This window comes from Oncorhynchus mykiss, chromosome 6, assembly GCF_057628025.1.
Source record: "Oncorhynchus mykiss isolate SJ-2025 chromosome 6, ASM5762802v1, whole genome shotgun sequence".
Taxonomy (NCBI): domain Eukaryota; kingdom Metazoa; phylum Chordata; class Actinopteri; order Salmoniformes; family Salmonidae; genus Oncorhynchus; species Oncorhynchus mykiss.
This window is the reverse complement of record NC_143027.1, coordinates 30,775,177-30,798,491: the sequence shown is the minus strand read 5'-3', so window position 1 is coordinate 30,798,491 and position 23,315 is coordinate 30,775,177. Positions and strand designations below refer to the sequence as shown.

The following is a 23,315-nucleotide window of genomic DNA, read 5'->3' as shown; positions in this document are numbered from 1 at the left end:
TGGAGACTTCCAGAAAAAAAGATAACGACATGCTAACTTCCATCATCTCCAAACTGCACGCAGACATAACAATTGTATCCATGAGTTCTTCCCACTCTGGGTAAGAAGAAAAAACGACAACAAACCCAACATTCATTTACATTGTGATGCAGTCACGACCACAAGTCTATTTTTGATGAGACTGAGTTTATTTACACTTTGTAGTCAATTTTGACAGTAGAATAAATGTTTCTGACTCATATTGATGACACATAGGGCTGTTTTCTAAATGAGAAGTTGTTTTTTAGAGGCAGTTGCTATTTACATCCAGTATTATCTGACTGTAACACAAAGAAAGTGGGTACTTGCCCTCTTTTGGCCAAGTGGTATACATGTGCCATGCTGCCCAACAGCCTGGTCTTGATCCAAAGCAGACGTTCATATCACTGTGAAGTTTTGGATCTGTCTATGTAGTTTTTTCTGTCTCTCCATGGCTTCTCTGAGGGTCCAACCAAGTGAACCAAGGCTGAGACCTGTAGCTACTCTGGGCATTCCTGATGCTGGGTCTCAAAAGCCCTACAGCTCCATGTCCTCGTCTCCAGAGCTGTGGGCCCCGGCCCCTGGGCTGCAGTACGTCTCCCCTGAGGGGTTTGTGGGGGTGAGGGGAATCTGAGTGGTAGGGGCACTGGGGGTCGGGGGCTGCCTGCTGGTAGTCTGCTGCTTCCTCTGCAGGGAGTCTTTCAGCTTTCGAGACAGCGCATCCTCTGGGAGGCGCCATACTACTAGCTCCATACAGGAGTGGCTCCTACGGGAACAGGAGAGAAACAGGTGAGACAACGGGACTGAAAAAGAGAAACAAATAGTGGACACCTCCCTAAATTCTAACATTTATTCACTACTGGCTACCATGACAGACGGGTTAAGGTTCTACGCTAACTTTTCCCACTGTTGGCACTGATGCTATCAACTTTTTCAGTTGGTGGTAACAGCACATGATTTGTTCACACCAATTTTTTTAAATTATTATGTGCCTGCATTCCATACAGAACCAGGCTAATAATGACTAGCCATCTTTTAAATGACCATACCCTTGAGTGCTTACATTGATTTGGATAGATTTAGTGTAACAGCAAAGAAAATAGATTATTGTAACAATGTGATCAGTATATTTACTGCAGATTTTAAAGTGCCACGTGTTCTTTTCTGCGAAATCCTCGAGAGCAGAATTTAGGTATGTATTACCATCAAACCTTGCAGGTAGGTAGGTACTTGAGTTAAATGTTCCTCTGAGGTGCGGGATGAGAAGGAGAGGAGTACTTACACAGACTGGGCCACAGTGTGGGGGAGAATGTCACTGATGCCACGCTGAAGCCCCTCCCTCAGACTGTCAGACATCACCAGCACTGGCCGCCTGGGTGCTGGCTCCACATCCAGGTCATCATCATCATCCTCCAGACTGATCCTGACAGAAAAAGATTAACTTCACTGTATGACAGTGTGTATGCAGAGTGTGTAGTGCATGGTGAAGACAAAACAAATGGTGGTAATGCTAATACAAGTTAGTCAGTACCAATGCACATTGCAATTATGATGAGTTATGGACAATAACAGAAACTGGAATCTCCCACATTGCCCTCATAAGGTCTCTCATAGCTAACCTTTCCTCAATCTCCTGCAGTCTTCTATGAGCAGACTCCACCTCGATGCAGGAGCCTTCTGCTTCTGGACGGACCAGACGGGAGGGAGACCCGGATATGGGCAGCCCCAGGTTCTGAGTCCCCAGGCAGTGCTGGGGAGGTGCTTGGCTGGCTGATTCAGGTAGAGGGGGGCCATTGTTACCTGGTGGCCAGATCTGACACACATTATGGCTGAGGTCATCCAAAGGATCACATCCTGCATCTCCCATCAGCCTCCTCTTTTTGGCACTGCATCCTCTGGAGAACAAACACATATTGATTTGGAGTAAATATTTCGTCCTTTGAAACTAACATGTGCTGCAGAATAAACACTGCTGTTCATTTTATAGATTTTTCCTATTCTTAACTCACTCATCATCTGTTCTCCTCCTGTGCTTTCTCAAGCATCTTCTCTCCCAACTCCTGAAGAAATAACAATAAATGTAATGACAACATGCTAGCAAGTCTGAGTCTTGCAAATCTCCTGCAAAGCACATGGTTGTTACACCTGTGTGTATTGTGCAGCGCTCCCATCAGTAGACTCTACTCACGTGCTTGGGGGCGACACTCCCGGTAGGTGTTGACGGGTATTTGCAGGGCCAATATTGATCCCCATTTCAGGGACATTGATTAAGCCAGGGAATGAGTACATGGCAGGCAGAAAGCCCAGCTCGCTGCTCATGGGACAGGGATGATGCTCCTGGTTTATTTGAGGTGGAAGGGTTAAACAAAAGCCTCAATGGTAGATGAGCAGACATAAACAAGGACGATAAATTGAGTTCTAGAAGGCCAACTTAGAAAACAGAAATAGATTATTATAGAAATTAACAATTTTACAGGCACGTGTGTAGCTGTCAGTAATGAACAGTTGGATATAGCTAAGTAAGATGTTTTGGTACAGCAGGCATAGCTGTTATTTTGGTCACCAAATATTACAGTTATTTACTGTACTGTAGTTAATGTCGACTCAGGTAGCTACTAACGCAGAATCTTGTAAATTGTCACTCTTCTAGTCTAGCGTTGTGGTAAAGTTATAAAGTTAGCAGGTCCTGACATTTAACTAGTTTACATAACGTAGACAGCCACAGGGTTAGTTCTGTATAATTTTTGGTAGCTAGTTAGCAAGCTTGCTAAAATTACTACCAACGTTAGCAAGCTAGCGGATTCAGCTGACTAGCTGCCTATCAAACTTAAATTGCAAGGAATAAATGCAGTCTTTAACATTACATAAAGGTAGCCCTTAATAATCAGTAAATAATGGCTTGCCTTGCACTTCTACAATATATTTGTCTTGGGCTACGTGTGTATGTATGGCTAGCAAGCTAACTAACTAACTTAGGTAGCTAGCCAGTTAGCAATAAGCGTACCCGCCCCCTGCCTGTTATTGTTGTTGCTTGTGAACCCATGTTGCAGTTTGAACGCTTGAACTTCGAACGTTTGAACGTATTTAGCTAACAAACATACCTGTATAACTTTAACTGCGTTTATCTACCTCTTTATTTTCGCTGTCACATTTTCAGCTTTTCTGAGAGTAAATTGAATGAATGCAGTGAAGTGAGGTGCTAAGAACCACCAAAACAATGCGCAACTGCTGATGAAGAATCTAATCGAGCAAAAAAAAGTCGTCGACGTTCTAGAAAAGATTGAGCATGCGCTTCTGAGACAACAGGTCACTTGACACGATCATGAAAGTGATGTCGACATAAAATCAAGTTGAAAGCGGTCTCCTCTTGTCTTCACGACAAGGTCGCTCTACAGGTAAGTGACATCGATTTGGATCATTAAGAAGATGAATAATGTGTGACATTTTAGGATTAGTTAATATATTGTCTATCAACAACAATAGGGTAGGGATGGACAGCCGAGTAAACGCAACTCTGTTCATAGAGATTTATGGACGAGGTTGAGTTACCTCATCGAAAGTTAGGTTGGAAACTTATTTTCACTATAACTAGTTGGCTACTGTACATGAACATCTATTGATTAACTTTTTAAATTTTATTTTATTTACCTCTCTAAGGTTGGTCAAAATGTATGCCCTGTACATTGTGAGTGGACTGTTGGCACTGGTTGCAAGCGACCCCTGTGGTAACTATAATTTATCCCAGAAACACAATCTTACAACACCTGATTGGTGAACATTTGCTTTTCCTTGGCAGTCTCTGTCTTCGCTAGCGGACTAAACTCTACTCCATGGTGAAGGAAGTTTCTGATGAACTTCACCAGTGGAGCCGATGCAGGCTTTGTGGTAGCTCAGATTACATCGATTTGCTCAAGGTCAATATAAAGAAATGACTTATGAAACGCCCACCTATGTTTATCCTCTGTAGTTGCATGCTTTTGTTTGTTGAAACTCGGTCCTGTTCCGTTTTTAGGACAATGTGAACGCAACTTTCACGCACCACACACTAGCCTACTGCTTACCGTTTCTCTTGCCATAAATCCTCACGTTGGTGCCACAAGAGAGAATATCCTGCAGGTTCACCGGAAGAAATGTGTGCTGTTTTTTTGGATATTGATCAGCGATAGTCAAGGACTCCCAGAAATGCCTAATTGCGGAGTTCAATTTTTTTGTTTGCAATATGTGATCTATAGACAGCTTCATAAACTGTTTATTGATTATGGGGTTTGAATAGTGTGTGAAGACATTTGGACAGTATCACAACATTGGGTACAAAATATGTTCTAGCTTTAAAGGGGCAGTAGCATACCTTGGGTGTACACTTTTCAATTACAGCATTATTTATTCTGCAGTTATTGTATTGCTATTTATTCTGTTAACTATAAACATGTACATGTTTATAGTATCTTCTGATTACAATTATTTTATATCCATTTTTTTTATTAAATGCAATCTATTAGCTTCCAAAATGTAAGTAGGTGTATCTAGCAGTCCATAACACATTCTGATTGAATAGCTTGTCCTGCATTTTGTGCATTGAGTGAATGTTGGAAACAGATATTGGCTATTTTCTAAACATAACAATGTGAATGCAAGAGGACTCATTTCACAAAATGGGTAAGGTGAACTGGCAAAAGAGTTAAGTCCTCATTCAAAGGCAAGGGCAGCGTGAATACAAAATGTTTATTTTTTTGGCATATGCCAGTTAAATCTCAACAAGAAAACAGTCGGTGGTGGTATTTCAGTAACATTTTATTTGAAGAAAAAATTGTATTTCAGCAAACAAAGGCACGCAATTACAGAGGACAAACCGGTAGGTAGGTGTTTGTTTTTTAAAGTACATCAAACACCCAAGTATTGAATCGATGTAGTCTGAGCTATATTCTGTTGCAACGTGGACTCAAAGCCTTTCGTATTATTCTGTACGAAAAGCTGATACACTATTTAGTATATGTTAAGGGAGTACACTTTATTTATAATGAGGTTACATGGAGAAAATCAAACCTCTGAAAGGAAAACTATGTCCCTCCCTTCAGCTAAATATAAATCCCTTCAGCTAAACCCTCTCTGAACGCTTTGGGGGGGAAAAACAAGTGACCCTCCCCTATACCCAAAATAATAATAATGAGAACATGCCTACCGTTTACCCTCACTTCTTGGCCGGACAAAAGCCGTTGACATGCAGTTTTAGAAACTGTTCTTCGTCCTGTAAGCATTACATGGTAAAGCAGGAATTTTGGTAGTCAGATAGTTGTGGGTGAAAATATCTCCTTTATAGTAAAAGCATTGCATGCATCTATCGTATTTACAGGTCCGAGAAAATATATTTTAAACATTTCACGCAATTCTACGTAATTGTATATATTAGCGGAATATTTTAATATCATACAATTGACCGGAATTACAGGCTAGGAATGGACAGAGCGAGGCCCATGTGTTCATGTTATATTTCTCCAATGCCAAATCAGTGTGTGTTTGCAATAAAACTGTCCCTGTTTGCAAATAATTAAATCTGAGACGTAATTAGGAATCTGAGCATGGTTCTTTCAAAAGTTGCGTCTACCTTTCCACCCTAGAAAGAGTAGGCCTACCGACGCAGAAAAATGCAAGCTTTAACTGCTGGCTATTCTTCTTTTGTGGCTTAACCCAACCCATCGGAGTCATGTCTTTCCCGGGTATTTTACAGCTTGTTTTTAGTATAAAGCATCGCAGACCAAAGCGTTGTTATAGATCACTTTATATAATTGGAATCATTTTATCTTAAGCTAACAAGGGGTTAATGTGCTTTAATAATAATAAAGAGGATGGCATACCCTCTCATGCCCTCTCAATTCGAGTCTTGGTTTTAACTTAACCTACCTCCGTGTCAGTGAAGGGCTCTTATTTAAAGAGTGCGTGGTGGGTGGAGGAATTGACCCACAAATCTATGGATATACAGTGCCTTGCGAAAGTATTCGGCCCCCTTGAACTTTGCGACCTTTTGCCACATTTCAGGCTTCAAACATAGAGATATAAAACTGTATTTTTTTGTGAAGAATCAACAACAAGTGGGACACAATCATGAAGTGGAACGACATTTATTGGATATTTCAAACTTTTTTAACAAATCAAAAACTGAAAAATTGGGCGTGCAAAATTATTCAGCCCCAGTGAGGATCTCTGAATGATCCAATGTTGACCTAAATGACTAATGATGATAAATACAATCCACCTGTGTGTAATCAAGTCTCCGTATAAATGCACCTGCACTGTGATAGTCTCAGAGGTCCGTTAAAAGCGCAGAGAGCATCATGAAGAACAAGGAACACACCAGGCAGGTCCGAGATACTGTTGTGAAGAAGTTTAAAGCCAGATTTGGATACAAAAAGATTTCCCAAGCTTTAAACATCCCAAGGAGCACTGTGCAAGCGATAATATTGAAATGGAAGGAGTATCAGACCACTGCAAATCTACCAAGACCTGGCCGTCCCTCTAAACTTTCAGCTCATACAAGGAGAAGACTGATCAGAGATGCAGCCAAGAGGCCCATGATCACTCTGGATGAACTGCAGAGATCTACAGCTGAGGTGGGAGACTCTGTCCATAGGACAACAATCAGTCGTATATTACACAAATCTGGCCTTTATGGAAGAGTGGCAAGAAGAAAGCCATTTCTTAAAGATATCCATAAAAAGTGTCATTTAAAGTTTGCCACAAGCCACCTGGGAGACACACCAAACATGTGGAAGAAGGTGCTCTGGTCAGATGAAACCCAAATTGAACTTTTTGGCAACAATGCAAAACATTATGTTTGGCGTAAAAGCAACACAGCTGAACACACCATCCCCACTGTCAAACATGGTGGTGGCAGCATCATGGTTTGGGCCTGCTTTTCTTCAGCAGGGACAGGGAAGATGGTTAAAATTGATGGGAAGATGGATGGAGCCAAATACAGGACCATTCTGGAAGAAAACCTGATGGAGTCTGCAAAAGACCTGAGACAGGGACGGAGATTTGTCTTCCAACAAGACAATGATCCAAAACATAAAGCAAAATCTACAATGGAATGGTTCAAAAATAAACATATCCAGGTGTTAGAATGGCCAAGTCAAAGTCCAGACTTGAATCCAATCGAGAATCTGTGGAAAGAACTGAAAACTGCTGTTCACAAATGCTCTCCATCCAACCTCACTGAGCTCGAGCTGTTTTGCAAGGAGGAATGGGAAAAAATTTCAGTCTCTCCATGTGCAAAACTGATAGAGACATACCCCAAGCGACTTACAGCTGTAATCACAGCAAAAGGTGGCGCTACAAAGTATTAACTTAAGGGGGCTGAATAATTTTGCACGCCCAATTTTTCAGTTTTTGATTTGTTAAAAAAAGTTTGAAATATCCATAAAATGTCGTTCCACTTCATGATTGTGTCCCACTTGTTGTTGATTCTTCACAAAAAAATACAGTTTTATATCTTTATGTTTGAAGCCTGAAATGTGGCAAAAGGTCGCAAAGTTCAAGGGGGCCGAATACTTTCGCAAGGCACTGTAGCAGCCTATAGCCTAATTTACATCTGTCAAACAGGTAGGCCTACCTCTTATTTCTTAAATAGGAAGAAATAAGCTCCAACACAAAGCCCTCTTGTTGTTAGTAAAGCTTAATTAAAATGAAGACAGTTGAAATGAACTATGCCTACTTTCATGAGCAATCCATTTCTGATTGATTGTGCTGCTTGAAGCTTCAGGACCACAGTTTAAGTTACTCTAATCATTAACTCTGATAAATATATTATGGGCAAGAAACATATGGACTTTAATAAAATCAATAATATACTGAACAAAAATATAAATGTAAAGTGTTGGTCTCATGTTTCACAAAAGATCCCAGACATTTTCCATATGCACAGAAAGAAGCTTATGCTTATTTCTCTCATGTTGTGCACAAATGTGTTTACATCCCTGTTAGTGAGCATTTCTCCTTTGCCAAGATAATTCATCCATCTGACAGGTGTGGAATATAAATAAACTGATTAAACAGCATGATCGTTACACAGGTGCACCTTGGGCCGGTACAATAAAAGGTCACTCTAAAATGTGCAGTTTTATCACACAACACAATGTCACAGATGTCTGAAGTTGAGGGAGTGTGCAATTGGCTTGCTGCCTGCAGGAATGTACACCAGAGCTGTTGCCAGAGAATTGAATGGTAATTTATCTACGATAAGCCACCTCCAACGTCAATTTAGAGAATTTGGCAGTATGTCCAACCGGCCCCACAACTGCAGACCACGCCAGCCCAGGACCTCCACATCCAGCTTCTTCACCTGCGGGGTTGTCTGAGACCAGCCACCTGGACAGCTGATGAAACGAGGAGTATTTATTATTTGTTTGTAATAAAGCCCTTTTGTGCGGTAAAATGTATGATTGGATGGGCCTGACTCCCCAGTAGGTTGGCCTGACTCCCTAGTGGGTGGGCATAAGCCCTCCCAGGCCCACCCATGGCTGGGCCCCTGCCCAGTCATGTGAAATCCATAGATTAGGCCCAATTGAATTTATTTTAATTAACTGATTTCCTTACATGAACTGTAACTCAGTAAAATCGTTAATTGTTGCTTGTGGCATTTTTTATTTTTGTTCAGTATAGTAGTAGCAAGCTATCAATGTTGACCTCCGGACCTCCTTCTCATCTTTGCACTTTCCTTCTCTAACTAAACAGAACATAAGCTAGGGCTAGTCTGCGCAAAGGTGCAATTTTTGGACTAGGCCTAATAAAAAGCAAAGATTTACGGAAGAAACTTTTGACTCTCCTACCTGAATTTCCACTGTAGCCCTACACAGCACAGCCATTGATTAAGCAGCACTGAATGTTTTTGATCAGCAAAAGCAGAGCAGGGCAGGGCTCTGTGTAATGCAGCCTAGTTTCATTTACACCATACCAGCAGCTCTCTTAGAAATATAACTTGCTCTGTGCTTCTGAGTATGCACTTCGTAGGCTATGCTTTAAATAATTTGATTTAAAGCACACTAAATAGCCTCTAGGCACACTTAATATTGCACCCAGAGGAGAATCAGAGATTGAGGGGCGGCATCGGCCACACTATTTATTTATATTTATATACACACACTACTGGTTAAACGTTTTAGAACACCTATACATACAAGTGTGTTTCTTTATTTGTACTATTTTCTACATTGTAGAATTAATAGTGAAGACAAACTATGAAATAACACATGGAATCATGTAGTAACCAAAAGTGTTAAACAAATCAAAATATATGAGTTTCTTCAAATAGTCACCTTTTGACTTGATGACAGCTTTGCACACTCTGCATTCTCTCAACCAGCTTCACCTGGAATGCTTTTCCAACAGTCTTGAAGGAGTTCCCAAGTGCTGAGCACTTGTTGGCTGCTTTTCCTTCACTCTGAGGTCCAAATCATCTCAATTTGGTTAAGGTCGGGGGATTGTAGAGGCCAGGTCATCTGATGCAGCACTCCATCACTCTCCTTGGTTATACAGCCTGGAGGTGTGTTGGGTCATTGTCCTGTGAAAAACAAATGATAGTCCCACTAAGCCCAAACCAGATGGTGTGCTTTGTTCTAAATAAATCACAGACAGTGTCACCAGCAAAGCACCCCCACAGCATAACACCTCCTCCATGCTTTACGGTGGGAAATACACATGTGGAGATCATCCGTTCACCCACACTGAGTCTCACAAAAACACTGCGGTTGGAACCAAAAATCTCAAATTTGGACTCCAGACCAAAGGACAAATTTCACTGGTCTAATGTCCATTGCTTATGTTTCTTGGCCCAAACAAGCCTCTTATTGGTGTCCTTTTTATGAGTGGTTTCTGTGCAGCAATTTGACCATGAAGGCCTGATTCACACAGTCTCCTCTGAACAGTTGATGTTGAGATATGTCTGTTACTTGAACTCGGAAGCATTTATTTGGGCTGCAATTTCTGAGGCTGGTAACTCTAATGAACTTATCCTCTGCAGCAGAGGTAACTCTGGGTCTTCCTTTCCTGTGGCGGTCCTCATGAGAGCCAGTTTCATCATAGCACTTGATGGTTTTTGCCACTGCACTTGAAGAAACTTTCAAAGTTCTTGAAATGTTCCGTATTGACTGACCTTTATGTCTTAAAGTAATGATGGACTGTCATTTCTCTTTGCTTATTTGAGCTGTTCTTGCCATAATATGGACTTGGTCTTTTACCAAATAGGGCTATCTTCTGTATACCCCCCTACCTTGTCACAACACAACTGATTGGCTCAAACTCATTAAGAAGGATAGAAATGGGCTGATGGTGAAGTAGACATACTCGGTATTCATATCACAAAAGATAGAAATAAGCTTTCCACAATGAGTTTCAATAGAAAACTTAGACAAGATCCTGCAAGCATGGAGAGGTAAATACCTGTCTATAAATTGCCCTGATTAACTCCTTAGTCATATCTGTTTACTCACTTACTTACTGCCTACTCCTGATGATTTGTTTTTCAAATCATATGAGCAAAAAATATTTCGCTTTCTGGGACACTAAACCAAACAAAATAAAACGTGCCTATCTATATAATGAATATGAATTGGGTTGGGTTGAGATTATTATATATAAAAGCGCTAAACCTCTCGAAAAGCTTCACTCATTCAAAAGTTTTATTTGAACCCCAAATGGTTCTCAATTAGATTACTAAGAAAAGCTCATCCATTGTTTAAAAATTGCCTTTTTTGCAGATTGCCAAGTCTCATTTTCGATTAATTGAAAATGATACGTTGAAAAACGTATCTCTCTTTTTCAAACAAGCATTGCAGAGCTGGCTAAAATGTTTAAATTTCACCCCCCTGAAAAGATAGAACAAATATTATGGCTGATCTCATGTGCTAGTTGATAAAATACCTGTATTTATGGGAAAGATGTTTGAAAAGGGTATTTTGTTCTTAAATGATATTGTAAATTGGAATGGTAGAGTTATGTCCTTCATGGAGTTATCAGAATTGTACGGGAAGGTCTGCTCAATCCAAGAATACAAACAATTGATTACAGCATTACCCCCAAAATGGAGGAGTCAGGTGGCAGCGGGAGGAGGTAGGGAACTGGCCTGTCTGCCCAATATAAAGGATCATGACTGGAGGAGGCAGGTGGCAGCGGGAGGAGGTAGGGAACTGGCCTGTCTGCCCAATATAAAGGATCATGACTGGAGGAGGCAGGTGGCAGCGGGAGGAGGTAGGGAACTGGCCTGTCTGCACAATATAAAGGATCATGACTGGAGGAGGCAGGTGGCAGCGGGAGGAGGTAGGGAACTGGCCTGTCTGCCCAATATAAAGGATCAAAATTGGCGGCGGAATAAAAATAGCATAAATAGGAAAGTATACCAGTTTCATTTGAGGACCAGGATGTTGACAACTGTGCCTTACAGATTGAAAAACCAAGTTTCAGCTAAAATTATTATATAGAATTCTTGCCACCAACAAAATGTTGAATATTTGGGGATAATATCATCGAAGCTCTGCAGATTTTGTTGTGAGAATACAGAATCAATAGACCATTTATTTTGGTATTGCCCTCAGGTAGCCTGTTTCTGGGTTCAGGAATGGCTGAAAATGCATAGCATTGATCCAAAATTGACCCTAGAAATAGTACTGTTAGGAGATCTGGAGAGACCGGGCCAGTCAATTACTAATACTTTTACTAAGAGTATTTATCTTCAACTCGCAATCTGTGGATTATATTCGATTAGATTGAAATTGTACGTTAAACATCACAGCATAGTTGAAAGATATGTGTTGCATAGAAACCCGAGGTGGTTGGCCAGCAGAGATTGATGGGATGGGCTGAGGGAAGCTGAGTGTTGGGATGTGGAATTGGAGACAAGTGGGAGTGGAGTTGCTGTGTAGGAGCTGGTCAAAGATTTAAAAAAAATAATAACGTAATAAAAAGTACATTTGAATGACACTAAGTGGCAGTTTTTACAACTACTGCCGGTTTTCCTGAGGCTGATGCCGTGCAGGTGTTTGTACACATGCATATATATACACACACTCTGAAATAAACACATACAAGAACAGACACATGCATGTAATAGTGCCAGACATGTACACACACATATACAGTTGGCATTGCTGTTATGATTTTAGTTGTCCTTGATGTCCTTTGTTTTAAATTCATTATTTTTTATATATATTTTTTTTTGCATTGGTGTTTGCTGTTTTGTCTTTTCCTTTTTTCTCTTTAGTTCATTCTCTTGGTTGTTGGTGCATTGGGGGTTTCTTGGGGGAATGGAATCAATTGTATTTTTTATTTTTCCTCTTGGGGGCAGACTATGGGAGGGGTCTCGAATGGTTGAGGGACAGCTATTGGGGAACTGTGGGGGGGGGGGGGGGGGATCTTGGAGGCTTCGGGTTCATGGTTTTTGGCCTGGTGGTAGATCGGTCAACATGCCCTTGAGCAGGGCATTGACCCTGGAGGCTTCTGTGTGTCGCTCTGAATGTGGATGACCAATCTACCACCAGACCAAAAAACGTGAACCCGAAACCTCCAAGATCCCCCCACAGTTCCCCAATAGCTGTCCCTCAACCATTCGAGACACCTCCCACAGTCCCTCCCCCCAAGAAGATGGCTAGTATGATGTAGTTCTTGAGAGGCTTCACTGCAAGTATACTGTATGTTTCGAATATTCAATAAAAATATTGAAAAAACACTGTGCACCTGGCAACCTTGGTTAGCGCGCCAAGTGTTGCCAAGTGCACAGGGTTTCCTCCGACACATTAGTACGGCTGGCTTCCAGGTTGGATGCGCGCTGTGTTAAGAAGCAGTGCGTCTTGGTTGGGTTGTGTATCAAGGACGCATGACTTTCAACCTTCGTCTCTCACGAGCCCGTACGGGAGTTGTAGTGATGAGACAAGATAGTAGCTATTAACAATTGGATACCATGAAATTTGGGAGAAAAAGGGGTAAAATTCAACAACAAAAAAAACAAAACAAAAAATATATGTGTATATATATATATCCACATCATTTTCCTCCTCATGATGCCATCTATTTTGTGAAGTGCACCATTCCCTCCTGCAGCAAAGCACCCCCACAACATGATGCTGCCACCCCCGTGCTTCAAGGTTGGGATGGTGTTCTTCGGCTTGCAAGCCTCCCCCTTTTTCCTCCAAACACAACAATGATCATTATGACCAAACAGTTCTATTTTAGTTTCATCAGACCAGAGGACATTTCTCCAAAAAGTACAATCTTTGTCCCCATGTGCAGTTGCAAACCGTAGTCTGGCTTTTTTATTGAGGTTTTGGAGCAGTGGCTTTTACCTTGCTGAGCGGCCTTTCAGGTTATGTCGCTATAGGACTCATTTTACTGTGGATATAGATACTTTTGTACCTGTTTCCTCCAGGATCTTCACAAGGTCCTTTGCTGTCGTTCTGGGATTGATTTGCACTTTTCGCACCAAAGTACGTTAATCTCTAGGAGACAGAACACGTCTCCTTCCTGAGCGGTATGATGGCTTTGTGGTCCCGTGGTGTTTATACTTGTGTACTATTGTTTGTACAGGTGAACGTGGTACCTTCAGGCATTTGGAAATTGCTCCCAAGGATGAACCAGACCTGTGGAGGTTTACAATTTTTTTTGTCTGAGGTCTTGGCTGATTTGTTTTGATGTTCCCATGATGTCAAGCAAAGAGGCACTGAGTTTGAAGGTAGGCCTTGAAATACATCCACAGATGCACCTCCAATTGACTCAAATGATGTCAATTAGCCAATTCAGAAGCTTCTAAAGCCATGACATCATTTTCTGGAATTTTCCAAGCTGTTTAAAGGCACAGTCAACTTAGTGAATGTAAACTTAAGACCCACTGGAATTGGGTCAGAAGAATTACTTGTGTCATGCACAAAGTAGATGTCCTAACCAACTTGTCAAAACTATAGTTTGTTAACAAGAAATGTGTGGAGTTGTAATGACTCCAACCTAAGTGTATGTAAACTTCTGACTTCAACTGTACATATAAATATGGATGCGTGATGGCTGTGCGGCATAGGCAAAATGCAATAGATGGTATAAAATCCAATTTTATTTGTCACATACACATGGTTAGCAGATGTTAATGCGAGTGTAGCGAAATGCTTGTATATACACAATACAGTATATACACGAGATGAGTAATGTAGGATATGTAAACATTAAAGCGACATTATTTAAAGAGACTAGTGATACCTTTATTAAATCAATTTATTAAAGTGGCCAGTGATTTGAGTCTGTTGGCAGCAGCCTCTCTGTGTTAGTGATGGCTATTTAACAGTCTGATGGCCTTGAGGTAGAAGCTGTTTGTCAGTCTCTCGGGCACAGCTTTGATGCACCTGTACTGACTTCGCCTTCTGGATGATAGCGGGGTGAACAGGCAGTGGCTCGGGTGGTTGTTGTCCTTTGATTATATTTTTGGCCTTCCTGTGACATCGGGTGCTGTAGGTGTCCTGGAGGGCAGGTAGTTTGCCCCTGGTGATGTGTTGTGCAGACCACACTACCCTCTGGAGAGCCATGTGATTGAGGGCGGTGCGGTTCCCTTACCAGGCGGTGATACAGCCCGACAGGATGCTCTCGATTGTGCATCTGTAAAAGTTTGTGAGGGTTTTAGGTGACAAGCCAAATTGGCGCTGTTGCACCTTAACCATGCTGTGTGGGTGGACCATTTGTTTGTCTGTGACGTGTATGCTGAGGAACTTAAAACTTTCCACCTTCTCCACTACTGTCCTGTCTATGTGGATGAGGGGGTGCTCCCTCTGCTCATCTCCTTTGTTTTGTTGACATTGAGTGAGAGGTTATTTTACTGGCACCACACTCCGAGGTCCCTCACCTCCTCCCTGTAGGCTGTTTCGTCGTTGTTGGTAATCAAGTCTACCACTGTAGTGTCCTCTGCAAACTTGATGATTGAGTTGGAGGCGTGCATGGCCACGCAGTCATGGGTGAACTGGGAGTACAGGAGAGGGCTGAGAATGCACCCTTGTGGGGCCCCAATATTGAGGATCAGCGGGGTGGAGATGTTGTATCCTACCTTCACCACCTTTGGAGGGTGCTATGGTGTTGAATGCTGAGCTGTAGTCAATGAACAGCCTTCTTACATAGGTATTCCTCTTGTCCAGATGGGATAGGGCAGTGTGATGGTGATTGCATCGTCTGTGGATGTTACTGTGAATGTTATTGTCTGAGGCTACCCGGAACATATTCCAGTCCACGTGATCGAAGCAATCTTGAAGCGTGGAATCCGATTGGTCAGACCAGCGTTGCATATACCTAAGCACGTGCGCTTCCTGTTTTAGTTTCTGCCTATAGGAGGGGAGCAAAAAGATGGAGTCATGGTCAGATTTGCCGAAGGGAGGGAGGGCGGGGGAGGGCCTTGTATGCATCGCAGAAGTTAGAGTAGCAGTGGTCCAGTGTTTTGCTTGAGCGGGTACAACAGTCAATGTGCTGGCAGAATTTAGGTAGCCTTGTTCTCAAATTATCTTTGTTAAAATCCCCAGCTACAATAAATGCAGCCTCAGGATATATGGTTTCCAGTTTACATAGAGTCCAGTGAAGTTCTTTCAGGGCCGTCTAGGTATCTGCTTGGGGGGGATATACACGGTTGTGACTATAATCGAAGAGAGATAATGCGGTCGGCATTTGATTGTAAGGAATTCTAGGTCCGGTGAACAAAAAGACTTGAGTTCCTGTATGTTGTTATGATTACACCATGAGTCGTTAATCATGAGGCATACGCACCCGCCCTTCTTCTTACCAGAGAGATATTTGTTTTTGTCGGCGCGACCCATGAAGAAACCCGGTGGCTGTACCGACTCTGACAACATATCCCGAGTGAGCCATGTTTCCGTGAAACAGAGAATGTTACAATCTCTGTCTTTCTGGAAGGCAACTCGTGCCCTAATTTCGTCCACCTTGTTGTTTAGAGACTGGACATTGGCAAGTAACATGCTCGGAAGCAGTGGATGGTGGGCTCGCCTTCTAAGTCTGACCAGGAGGCCGCTCCGTCTTTTTTAACATTTTTTTTATTTTACCTTTATTTAACGAGGCAAGTCAGTTAAGAACAAATTCTTATTTTCAATGACGGCCTAGGAACAGTGGGTTAACTGCCTGTTCAGGGGCAGAACGACAGATTTGTATCTTGTCAGCTCGGGGATTTGAACATGAAACCTTTCGGTTACTAGTCCAACGCTCTAACCACAAGGCTACCCTGCCGCCCCCTCCTGCGGCGACAACGTCGTTTTGGGTCGGCCTCTGGGATTAGATCCAATGTCCAGGGTGGAGGTCCAAACAAAGGATCAGTTTTGGGAAAGTCGTATTCCTGGTCCTAATGTTGGTAAGTTGGCGTCGCTCTTATATCCAGTAGTTCTTCCCAGGTGTGTGTAATAACACTTAAGATTTTCTGGGCTAATGTAAGATATAATACATTAAAAAAACATTACTGCGTAGTTTCCTAAGGACGTTAGGCGACCATCTCTGTCGGCGCCATCTTGCTAAACAATACTCTTGGACATCATCGGCACAAAAATCCGTAGCTAGCGTCACTCCCCCTGTGTCACTAATGTTGAATAAATATGACCCAATTCCGCATTCAACCACTGGCGAAATCCCCTCTCAATTATCTCAAACTGTCTTTCTAATACACAATAAAATGAAACCCTGACTACCCCTTGCTAATCAGGAAGCTCTTGGATATGTTGTGGTAGACTGTCATTACAATTGCTTCACGGTAACCTGGTAAAATTGTTAGTAGTGTAGCTGGCCACTGAACGGGTCTGAATTCACTGTCCGCATCCAGTCAAAGCTATAACCACTTTTGGAGCTAACTAGTGCTCTCAAATCATATCCTGATGTTGACAGCAAATGGGAGTTGTATTCATAACATTTCTAACTTAACTAGTATTCATACATTGAGAAAACAAGTTTATATTAAGTGGTTTGCTAGCTAGCTAGTGTTAGCAACGTTTGGTGATAAATAAGACTGAGCTAACCAGCTGAACTAGCAAACAATGTAACAAAAGTATAATTTCAGGAATCACAGTAGCAATTACTCCTGGTATACTGTTAAAATGTTTAAAATGGCTAAATAATTTATAAAATAAAGTGTAAATTCTATTCATTTTTACATGTAGTAAAATGATGTGAAGCAGAGTGGAAGTTATATTATGCCAGGCACCTGCAGCAAGCCCATGTTTGGAAAGTCTAATTATTAATATGTTCCTTTGGATATTATTTGGATATCCTTTTGTCCTATTATAAGAAGCAACCCCACGGACAATCGGCAGGGTAAATTCAAATGGAATTTCATTCAACAGTCGCGACAGACTGTAAATGTACTTGACTGTTGTCCAAGGGACAGCATAGGAATGTCGGGGCTAAGAGTTGGTAAACGTTGATCCACTTCGTCCACTGCAGGACTTTTCAATGATTTTGCAATGAATTGTTTGATGTGTCTGAATAGATAATGCACAGCCCCTCTTGTTGAACAAATCTACTGTGATGAAAATAATCTCACTTGTGTCGTGCCACCTCTGATCTGTTAAAGTTCTGTAATTTGATGCACATAACTGATTTCATGTTGCTAAGGCATTCTTACCAGTACATCAGTCTACCACCATACTATTGTTAGCTCCTGGGAAACCCCACTGGCACTGGGATCACAGTGACCAGGGTAGACTGACGATGAGAAGCCTGTACTTTGTCCTAGTATGAGTCAGTTACATCAAGGTGACATTGGGAGAAGTCATGCTTAACGACCCAAATTGGCCACCTTGTGAAATTCATTTGGTTATTAAGTTGCTGATGTCTTTGCTTTTCTTAGTGTATGATTGCTGAAACACAGGAAACACTGATTGGAGAAGTCATGCTTAAGGACACATTGGCTGCCTTGTGAAAATTAATGTGGTTACTACATTGCTGATGTCTTTGCTTTTTCATATGATTGCTGATCCAGCACAGGAAACACTGGTTGTGCAATGCTTTGACCTAGATTAGAGTCTGAGGATACTATATTTATATAATCTCAGTTAGCACACAGCTGGGCTTTTGTAATCTTATTGTAGGTTTATTAGTCACATCTCTGAACATATCTTTGGTAACATTGGAAGTTATCCTTGTGCAAGTTATTCATCTTGTACTTTTGTTATAATGTGCTACTGTTGTTGCTTCAACCCATATTATGTGTCCAGATCCTGTAGGATCGGAACATAGTGAGCTGCTCCTCTCACTCAATAAGAAGCTGCTGCGTTCTCTGGAGGACCAGGAAACATCCCCTAATCCGAGTGTGCACCTGTCCCTGCGTCTGTCCACTCACCACAACCTTGGCAAGGAGAGTGATCACCTGAATGCACTCAAAACAGATTTACACAATGACATTGAGAGGTAAAAGGTCATATTTATAAAGCCCTTTTATTGCACATTTCTAGATGTCATTGTGTATTTCATGCTTGATAATGACCTAGTTGTGCAAATGTCCTTTTATGTAGTCAATGGCTTCAAAACTACCTGCAGTGCATTTGTATCCAGTTTCTGGTTCTGTATTTACAATTGATACGTTTGAGATTATATTGAAGTTTCCTTACCCATCACAACTCTCCTGTATCTCCCCCTTACCCTATATCCTCTGCTCTCAGCTCTCTGGCTAATAGCCAGCCAGTGGTGGGTCTCCTGGCCCTTTACACTCTGGCCCTGAAGGCCTCCTGCTATGATCTCAACACCCTGACCTTCACCGTCAACCAGAGGAGCGAGACCCTGCTAACTCAGCTCAAGCGACAGATGGCACTGGAGAAAGAGCACATCACCTGTAAGCCTCCTCATTCCTCCGCCTGACCCTTAGCATCTTTCTTAATGCTCTATATACTTTATTTGTTCTCAGTCGCTGTTACAATTGAATTATTTTATCTGATATGTATTTGTGTCCGTCTTTCTCTCCTGCAGTCAGTCACCGTCCTCTGACAAATTACTACCAGTACTCTCTAGGCGTGCTGGCACTGTGTGTGAGTGGAGTTAGAGTCAACTCTCATGTCAGCAAGAAGCTCATCGGGGCTGTAGACCATGAACATATCAAACATGGAGACTCCGATTGCATCGGTAAGTGTGACCAAGGAAAACCAGGAGCATCTCCAAACTCCGATTCTGCTTTCCTACAGTTAAAATGTATTTCCTCACACTGGCTCCCTCCAACCAGATTCTCTATAGGTGATTTCATGCTAAACCCTTGCTTCATCCCCTCTGTCTTGCTTTAGACACGTTTGCCATGGCTGGAATGGCCCTACAGTGCCTGAAGGAGTCGGACACTCAGGTGCAGGATGCGGCTCTTGACAAGGCCCTTGGCATCATCAAGCAGAAGCTACTGGACTCCCGGCGGGCTGATGGCCACATGGGCAATGAGTTCAGCACAGGCCTGGCAGTGCAGGTAAGGACTGGGTCACTTCCCCCCACTAGGCCTACAGTGCCTTTGGAAAGTATTCAGACCCCTTGAGTTTTTCCACGTTTTGTTACATTACAGCCTTATTCTAAAATGTATTAAATAGTTTTTCCCCCCTCATGAATCTACATACAATACCCTATAAAGACAAAGCAAAACCAGGTTAAGACATTTTTGCTAATTTATAATAACAAAAAAAGATCACATTTACATAAGTATCAGGACCCTTAACTTAATACTTTATTGTAGCACCTTCTTGGGTATGATGCTACAAGCTTGGGGAATTGTATTTGGGGAGTTTCACTCATTTTTCTCTGCAGATCCTCTCAAGCTCTGTCAAGTTGGATGGGGAGCGTTGCTGCACAGCTATTTTCAGGTCTCTCCAGAGATGTTCGATCAGGTTCAAGTCCAGGCTCTGGCTGGGCCACTCAAGGACATTCAGAGATTTGCACTGAAGACACTCCTGTGTTGTCTTGGCTGTGGGCTTAGGGTCGTTGTCCTGTTGGAAGGTGAACCTTTGCCCCAGTCTGAGGTCCTGGGGGCTCTGGAGCAGGTTTTCATCAAGGATCTCTCTGTACTTTGCTCTGTTCATCTTTGCCTTGATCCTGACTAGTTTCCCAGTCCCTGCCACTGAAAAACGTTCCCACAGAATGATGCTGCCACCACGATGCTTCACCGTAGGGATGGTGCCAGGTTTCTTCCAGATGTGACAATTGGCATTCAGGCCTAAGAGTTCAATCTTGGTTTCATCAGAACAGAGAATCTTGTTTCTCATGGTCTGAGTCTTTAGGTGCCTTTTGGCAAACTCCAAGTGGGTTGTCCTGCCTTTTACTGAGGAGAGGCTTCGGCCTGGCCACTCTACCATAAAGACCTGATTGGTGGAGATATGGTTGTCCTTCTGGAAGGTTCTCCCATCTCCACAGAGGAACTCTAGAGCTCTGTCAGAGTGACCATCGGATTCTTGGTCACCTCCCTGACCAAGGCCCTTTTCCCCCAATTGCTCAATTTGGTTGGGCGGCCAGCTCTAGGAAGAGTCTTGGTGGTCACAGGTGGACTCCAATGAAGTTGCGGAAACAGGATGCACCTGAGCTCAATTTCGAGTCTCATAGCAAAGGGTCTGAATACTCATGTAAATAAGGTACCTGTTTTAATTTGCTAAAATTTCTAAACTTGTTTTTTTGCTTTGTCATTATGGGGTATTGTGTGTAGATTGCTGAGGATTTTTTATGTCCCAGGCCCTGCTGGCTATGGGCAGCCAGGTGCAGGAGTGTTCTACCTCAATGGAGGCCATGAGGTCAGATGTGAGGAAGGGAACATATCTCAACCCCATGGCCATGTCCCAAACTCTGCCTGCCCTCCAGCAAAATACCTATCTGCAAGTCAAGGGCAAGCAGTGCCGCAATGAGGATGGCAAGTGCTGCGTTATCATCAAACCCAACAGTGGTCAATCTGTTTTTGAGGTGTGATCCTCCTCACTCTTACTTACTGCCTCTGCTTGGTTGGGTTTTCCTCTACAGACAGCCTGGTCCTGGAGGCCAGGAAGCCAGTGAGGGTGTTACAGCGCAATACCAAAGTAGCCCTGAAGTTGGAGGTGGTCAAATCACATGGGGCTCCTGATGTCTATTCTGTTGATGTGCCAACGGGCACCTCGTTGGTTTATGCCCTTGAACTCCTTCAAAAGCAGAACATTGGCTTCACGTGAGTTAATGGGGCGCTTTTATGGTTATTTTGGTTGATATCTTAAACAAGATACTTTTGGAGAGCTAATTTGTCTTATTTACATTGCTACAACTCAGAAAATGTTGTAGAACTTCGCAGTGTGGTGGTGAATAGCTTAGTGTCGTATCACAAGTTTAACATGATGAACTCTCCTCCTTGCTCCGTCCTCTGCCTACACTGCAGGTTTGAGAAGGAGCCCAGCCTGTGGGGACCCTTCCTGAGCGTGGTGAATGGGGAACGGGCTCGACAGACCGACCGTAGATACTGGCGCCTCTCGTCAGACGGCAACACTCTCAGCCAGGGTGAGAACAGAGGGTTATATGGCATAGGAAACACATACACAAATGTACATGCAAAATACACAACTTTCCTATGTCGGTACTAGTTATTGCTCAACAATACAATGAATGTCTTAATTGCTTTCATCCAAACATTGATATTTAGTCACAGTAGGAAGGAAATCAAACAATGATTTGGTTTCTCTCATTAGGTATCAAAGACTTCAAGATTGAGACGGCTCAACAGATCACCATCCAAAACACCAGCTACTGAGAATCAAGATGTTTGAAGCACAGTGATTGAAAAGGTGTCATGTCAAGTTATCTGATGTTGAAGCAATCCAGCTCAATAATGTGATTTGTAGTGTCATGTACTAGGATATTTTGGAGTAAAAAAATTGTAGAGATCTTAGCTCAAAGGTTTGCAACAACTTTTATGGACTTGATTCATTTCCCCAGTGAATATGAATTTTAGCAGAGACTCATGACTTTCTTTACTTTTACCTCTATGGATTAAAAACACATTATGAATGAACATTTATAGAGAATATAATTGCCTTTTTATACTTAACATTTCATACTATTTTTTTGTTTTAATGTATGGTTTAAACATTTTGCATTTGAATAAACAAGATAAACCTTTGGCTATATTTGTCTGCTTTATTTCTTCATTTTAGCAGTATAGTATTAAGGGTTGGGGTGGCCATTGTTTCCAAAAAGAAATGGGCTAAGCCTATTCTCCAGTCATTTGTATTAGTAAATAATTCTGATAAAGTGGAGGTGAGAATGAAATTAAAGTCAAATTACCTCACATCACCCCTGAATTTCACACATAGCTTGAAATTCAGGATTAGGTGTCTGAAAGCAGGTGGCAGGAGCTATGTACAAGCTGTACAAGCGTTTTGACAAGTGGAAATTAGGTGTCTGCCTGAATGAGGTATAATAAAAACTGTCTGCCCAACGACCAGTATGGTCTGCCTGTCCAAAACATCACTAGTTACCACAGACACAACGTAAAAATAGGCTTTATTGTAAAAATTACTCAAAACAAAGATGTGGTTTTAAGGTTAGGCATGAAGTTTCAAATCAGATTTTTAGAAGAGAAGTTAACCAATCTATCGTTACTCATTGTGTATTTATTATTCACGTTATTGTTAAAAAAAAATGTATCTACATTGTTGGAAAGGCCCGTAACTAAGCATTTCACTGTTAGTCTACATCTGTTTACAAATCATGTGACAAATGATTTTGATTTGAAATTGTAGAAATAGGCAAGGTTTAGCTATTTGTGGCTGTGGTAACTAGTGACGACCCAAAACATCCCTGTTGGCAAGCAATTGTCAGATGAGGGTCGTCACCACAGCCACATAAACCCTGCCTATTTCTACAATGTATCTTCTTAAAATCAGATTTTAACCTTAACGCTTAACTGAACCACACTGCTAACCCTATGCTTAACCTTAAAGATGCAATATGCAGAAATTGCTCTGCCATTTCCTGGTTGAACATTTTTAATAGCTCACCTAATGAAAGCACCTTAGGTAAGAATGCTGGAATTTGCCAAAGCACTGCCTTAGATCCGTCTTCTGCTAAAGGGAGGCATGAAGCATGAGTAGAAAATGCATGTAATTCTCCCAAATGCTTGGCTGAAACAATAGCCTTCTCTATGGAAGACAGTCGTGACTGAGAGCTCACATAGCTCAGGTGAAGACAGGGGCTCAAATGGTGGACTCATAAGTGATCGTAGGACAACATTTAACTCACATGAGGGTACTGAAGGAGCCTTGGGGGGGCTGTAGCCTGCGGGAACTTTTCATGATTTGCGATTAGAGGGTGTGCCCCCTGGT

General features: G+C 42.1%; 2 protein-coding genes across 5 annotated transcripts; one reads left to right on the top strand and one right to left on the bottom strand.

Annotated features, from left to right (window-relative positions):
* Positions 1-169: 169 nt before the first annotated feature.
* On the bottom strand, positions 170-4,153 carry LOC110525716 (coiled-coil domain-containing protein 117). 3 transcript variants are annotated; one of them, XM_036979853.2, is made up of 6 exons: positions 4,080-4,153; positions 2,207-2,355; positions 2,028-2,078; positions 1,638-1,913; positions 1,301-1,441; positions 170-784 (listed from the first exon to the last, which is right to left on the bottom strand). In XM_036979853.2, the coding sequence occupies exons 1-6, from the start codon at positions 4,092-4,094 to the stop codon at positions 556-558; spliced, it is 861 nt and encodes a 286-aa protein (XP_036835748.2). In that variant the 5' UTR covers positions 4,095-4,153; the 3' UTR covers positions 170-555. The 3 variants fall into 3 exon arrangements, with proteins under 3 accessions (XP_036835748.2, XP_021461769.3, XP_021461770.3); XM_021606094.3 differs by lacking the exon at positions 4,080-4,153 and adding an exon at positions 3,120-3,308; XM_021606095.3 differs by lacking the exon at positions 4,080-4,153 and adding an exon at positions 3,148-3,300.
* On the top strand, positions 3,172-22,116 carry LOC110525715 (transcobalamin-2). 2 transcript variants are annotated; one of them, XM_021606093.3, is made up of 10 exons: positions 3,291-3,413; positions 3,676-3,743; positions 18,234-18,426; positions 18,678-18,847; positions 18,982-19,134; positions 19,290-19,459; positions 20,707-20,881; positions 20,989-21,169; positions 21,374-21,492; positions 21,681-22,116. In XM_021606093.3, the coding sequence occupies exons 2-10, from the start codon at positions 3,686-3,688 to the stop codon at positions 21,740-21,742; spliced, it is 1,281 nt and encodes a 426-aa protein (XP_021461768.3). In that variant the 5' UTR covers positions 3,291-3,413; positions 3,676-3,685; the 3' UTR covers positions 21,743-22,116. The 2 variants fall into 2 exon arrangements, with proteins under 2 accessions (XP_090093754.1, XP_021461768.3); XM_090237628.1 differs by lacking the exon at positions 3,676-3,743 and having other exon boundaries at positions 3,172-3,413.
* The last annotated feature ends 1,199 nt before the right edge of the window (positions 22,117-23,315 follow it).